General features: G+C 44.9%; 1 protein-coding gene across 1 annotated transcript in view; it reads left to right on the top strand.

Annotated features, from left to right (window-relative positions):
- Positions 1 to 4491, top strand: part of LOC106951178 (uncharacterized) — a 23989-nt gene extending 19498 nt beyond the window's left edge. The window contains exons 4-9 of the mRNA XM_015038550.1: positions 13 to 288; positions 395 to 652; positions 753 to 1055; positions 1136 to 1405; positions 3535 to 3618; positions 3746 to 4491. Coding sequence (XP_014894036.1) covers positions 13 to 288; positions 395 to 652; positions 753 to 1055; positions 1136 to 1405; positions 3535 to 3618; positions 3746 to 3812 — 1258 coding nt within the window. The 3' untranslated portion in view covers positions 3813 to 4491. The remainder of the gene's footprint in view (positions 1 to 12; positions 289 to 394; positions 653 to 752; positions 1056 to 1135; positions 1406 to 3534; positions 3619 to 3745) is intronic.
- The last annotated feature ends 636 nt before the right edge of the window (positions 4492 to 5127 follow it).

The following is a 5127-nucleotide window of genomic DNA, read 5'->3' as shown; positions in this document are numbered from 1 at the left end:
TCAGAAACACAGTGAGAGTTTAATCTGTGATCTCTGCAGACTGAGTGAAGAGAGACTCCAGCAGCTTCTGGTTCTCCTCCATGAGGTCCAAGACCAAGACAGGACATTGTCCCTCTTGAATAAGGTTGGTGGAGACCTGAGCTCCTGCAGGTTGAGCTGGGAGCTTCTTCACTACCTGCTGCAGCAGCCGACAGCTCAGACCATCACTGTGAACCTGAAGAAGAATCGATTCTTAGAGGAGAGAGCTGCTCAGCTGCTGCCCTTTCTGCATAGGATGGTGATTCAAAGGTGGAGGTTTTTATCTTCTAATAAATAGTTGGTCTGATTTTCCATCAGCAGCTTCTGGTTCCTGGCAGTAACAAAGTGTTGTGGTGAATCCTCTGTCTGCTTTCAGGCCCAGTCCCAGCTTTGTTAGGACTTCCATCAAGGAGATCTTCAGGACTCACCACAGTCACCTGATATCCGGGTTGCTGAGGTCACTGGGTCATGTAATCAACCTGAACTGCACAGAGATGGACTCAGAGGACTGTGATGCTCTGCTGTTCATCCTCAGACACAGTGATGGAGTTAAACTGAGGCTGCTGTGGAGCTCCATCCCAGCAGAGGGAATACAGTCCATCCTGTCTTTGCTGCACACAGTTTCTGATCTCAGGTCAGATATCAGAACCTGCTCCTCAGGACTCCTTCCCATGATGAACCATTCCCTCCAGTTCATTAACTGGTTGGTTTTCTTTCTTCTCTGTTCCCACCAGTGTGGACAGGAATCTCCTGCTGAGGTTCATCCACTGCTGCGCTTTCTCTGACAGCCAGCAGGGGGCAGCATCAGACTTACTGAGGACTCTGCAGCACAGGTTGGATCTGTCCTGCTCCTCCTGTGTGCAGCTACCAGAGGAGGATCAGACTGAGCCTCTGAGCCTGACGGCTGCTGACTGCAGGGCCGTCTCCATCGTCCTGAGACACAGCAGCAGAGACACACAGCTGGACCTGAGAGACTGTGAGGTGGAGGACAGCGGGCTGGACCTGCTGTTTCCTGTCCTGGACAGAATCCATCTCATGTGAGTAAGATGGACCCTGAAGCAGGGAGAAGTTTGTTGACCTTCATGTTGATGTTCTTTGGTCTGTTTTTCCTGTTTAGAGTCAGTAAGACGATCCTGGTCCAGCTTCTGTCTCTGCTTGCTGTGAACAATCAGAGGGACACAGTGAGACGGACAATGTCCCTGTGCAGAGCTCTGGGAGGAGAACTGGACCTGAGTCACTGCCCACTGGATCAGAGGCTCTGTGGAGCTTTGGTTCTGATGCTGGACTACTCTGAAGGTCTGACAGAGCTGGACCTCAGTCACTGCCAGCTGACAGACCAGCTGCTGCTCCAACTCATCACACATCTGCACAAAGTTCACATCCTGGAGTAAGTGTCCCAGACTGTCCCTTCTGTCAGACAGAGACATCCCACCTTATTTTCTTTTTTCCTGGGGGGTTTGGTACTCAGCATTCTCTAAGTATCAAGGTGAGGCCCAACAGATTTACTTTCACAAGTGGAGCCTTATGGATTTGGCTCTGATGTTCAACTTGATAGGGGTATATTTAAAATTTAATGAACTCTGTAAAGGAATAGAAAGGGAAAGGAGGGCAGCGGTAAAAGGTTAGATAAGCGTAGGGGAGAGAAAGAAGGATAGAGAGAATACTAGGCAATATCTTAGAACTCTGGTTTTACACCTGCAGAAAGTGAAAAACAATCAAATAGAGAAACAATAGCGACAAGCATAAAAAAATCACAAAGTACAAGTGGAGGTGGCAGAGCAGGACAAGCACAAAACAGCATTCAGTTCACCAGTGGGTCTGTTTGAGGTCAACAAAATGCCTTTTGGGTTGCAGAATGCTCTGTCAACCTTCCAGAGGCTCATGTTTAGGAGACCTGAACTTCACCCACCTTCTGATGTATCTGGATGACCTTATCATCTTTTCTAAAATCTTTGATGAGCACCTAAACAGGCTGTTGTTGGTGTTTTATCGGCTTTGGAGTACGTTTAAAAACTTAAACTGTTTAAGTGCCAGCTGATGAGAAAAGAAGTGCAGTTCCTAGGCCACCTGGTATCTGCTGATTGAATCCAGACTGACCCAGAGAAGATTCGTAGAGTCAAAGACTGGACCAGGCCAACAAACCACAGGGAAGTACTGCAATTTCTGGGGTTTGGTGGCTACTACAGGTGGTATGTCAGTGGGCACTCTATCCTGGCAGCTCCCTTATGCCAGCTCACAGGTGGTGACCCGAGAAATATGAACAGAAAAGGAAAAATAGGCCTGGTATCTGAACCACCATTCTTATGGACAGAGGAATGTATGGAGGCATTCCTGGCCTTAAAGCACAGACTTACGACTGCGCCAGTGTTGGGTTACCCAGAATACAACCTACCGTTTGTTCTTCAGACAAATGCATCGGGGGAAGGACTAGGTGCTGTCTTGGTCCAGGTTCAAGATGGCATAGAGAGTCATAGCCTTCGCCAGCCGAGGGTTGAGTCCAGCAGAGGCAAGGTATCCCGCCCACAAGCTAGAGCTCCTTGCCCTGAAAATGGGCGGTAACAAACAAATTCTAGGACCATCTCTATGGGTGCAAGTTGTCTGTCCAGACAGACAATAACCCCCTCAAGTACATCATGAGCTCTGCAAAGTCGGATGCCACAGGGCAATCAATGGTGGGTGTCCCGTTTGGCTGCTTTGGACTTTGATATCCAGTACCGGAGAGGAAAAAGCAATACCGATGCCCGATAACTGAACTGTTCTCTCAAAACCCAAGTGTTCGGAGTCATTGTGAAGAGCCTTCATAGCTCCCTCGTGCACGGACTTCTTGCTTCGTCATGGCGGGAAGTGACTCCATACCCACGTCTCCGTATGGCTTATTAGATCCTGGTGATTCTGAGTCTAGGTTGGCTGAGGCCGCTGTGTTCTGGTTTGAGGAGTTGTCTGGACCTTGTATGGACTGACCTGCACCCTGTTAGGGCTTTTTGGTGCTCACCCGCAGAGGGCATGATTGCAGAGTCTCTGTAATCTCCTGATTGGACGTATGGGAGAGGGCATTGGCGTTCGCATTGCTTTCTCCTACCCGGCACTAGACATCAAAGTCAAAAGCAGCTAAATGGGACACCCACCGTTTAATAATGAGGGATATAAATATGAGTCAACACAAGTGTTTTTTTCAGCCATAGATCAGCTTTTCTGAACCCACTATTCATGGGTTCAGACACTGCCTACAGTGAGGAGGGCAGCAAGGTAGGTAGATCATATCTCAAACTGATTGTTTTTGGATATTCCTCTGCCACAGAGCTGGGAATGGGTCAGTCTTAAGCCTTTCAGCAGGAAGATGCTACAAAACCAACTGACAGATAGTATAAGACCTGCATTTTGTACTAAAGGACACATTTCTCTGTCCAGCAGCACATCTGGAATCTGCTGATCTCTTCTGTGGTTCTGAATTAAGTCATTATGAACATGGTTCCAGTAAAACCCAACATAATGTTCTGTGTTGTGTTTGTGTTCCAGTCTGAGTCACAATCAGATCACTGATGCCTCCACTGCTTGGTTACTCTACCTGGTCTCCATCAGCCCCTCCCCTGGTTCTGTGAGGTGAGCAAACATTCATCAGAGCTCAATCAGTGGAGGCGTTTGTCTTCCCCTGGTTGATCTCTGAGCATCTGAATCCATGTAATTTTTGAAAGAGTCACATCTGTTCTCTGCTTTGTTTCGTTTCTAGACTGAACAACAACAACATTATCAACAAAACTCCTTTTAAGAACAACAGGAAGTTTGAAATCTGGTGAAGCAGCTGGTCATGTGACCAACAGGAAGTCCCTTTCTCTGGTGTAATCTAAAGCTGTGTGTTCACTGGGTGGAGTGTGACCCATATATGGAGGTCTTAGTCCTCAACGTCACTCTCATGGCTTAACTTCTTCCGCCTCTGTCATAAGTCACATTCCTGTCTGACAGCTGCTAAAGAAAGGCCACCTGAGCCAAAAAAACGTTTCTCCTTGGGACATAATGGCTGCCAACACTGAACTGATCAGCAGTGGGTTGCAGCTGTTCTTCTGGTTTCTAGGTTGTTGTAGGGTTTGCTATATAGAATCTGTTTTCATTGTTATTGTTTTGTTAATCTCTTTTTGTATGAGAATTGCTAAGAACTTAACTAAAGTAGAACATAAATAAAGCTGATGTAGTTTTTTACTTGTTCTTCATTATGTTTTTCTATGTTTTTCCAGTTCCCATGTTTGTGTACTCTCTATCTTCCTGCTACTCTTGCATCCTGTTTCTATTCAGTCATCTGTTCTTTGTACAATAATGAATCTCTCCAATATATGTAGAAGTTATTCTCAGTCACTCCTTGCTGGTTTCTCCCCTGGATTCCTAGTTTTTGTTCTGCTCTCACTCTTTGTGTTCCCTATGTTTTAATAAGTTTGTTTTTGCTCATTTATTTCTCATTAAACTTCAAGAACTACTCCCTGCCATGGTACATTTTAATCTTTCATCTTTGCACAAAGTCACAACTGTTTCAGTCCAGATGTCTCGGGAACCATCCAGTACCAGGACACTAGTGAGGAAAACCAGTCTGGTTGTAGAACTGGAAATGTTTTACTGTATTTAGCGGCCATCACATCTATCTGACTCAGCTTAACCCAGTTTATTCTTGTCTTTGAATTTTCTTTAACAATAGAAAGCAGCTTATAGTTAAAAAAAAAGTTGACATAGTTTAAATGACATACCTGATGTGATATTAGTGCACTGCAGATTTTTGGGAGATTGTATTTCTTGTAATATCAGTGTTTATTGAGGTGTTAATCAGACATTTATCTGATTATATAAAAGACAAATGTCATCATAGTAGAGCCGTGATGAAGCTTAGCTTACCCAGGGTTAGCAAGTTAGCTAAAATCGACATGAATATAGACAACATGAATATAGACAACGTATACAACGTATACAACAATGTACAACTATTACATTGTTGTAAGACAATGTAATAGTTTCCAGAAATTAATATTTTTTTTATTTCTATTTTCCAACATATTGTTATGTGTATTGAAATTGTCGAGAAAAGTCGAGCTCATCCCACTTCCCCATGCTGGAGATTTTAGTTTAATA

This window comes from Poecilia latipinna, unplaced genomic scaffold, assembly GCF_001443285.1.
Source record: "Poecilia latipinna isolate Pla-1442-1.1 unplaced genomic scaffold, P_latipinna-1.0 Scaffold445, whole genome shotgun sequence".
NCBI lineage: Eukaryota > Metazoa > Chordata > Actinopteri > Cyprinodontiformes > Poeciliidae > Poecilia > Poecilia latipinna.
Note: the sequence above shows the minus strand (reverse complement) of the source record. Positions and strands in the feature narration are given on the sequence as shown.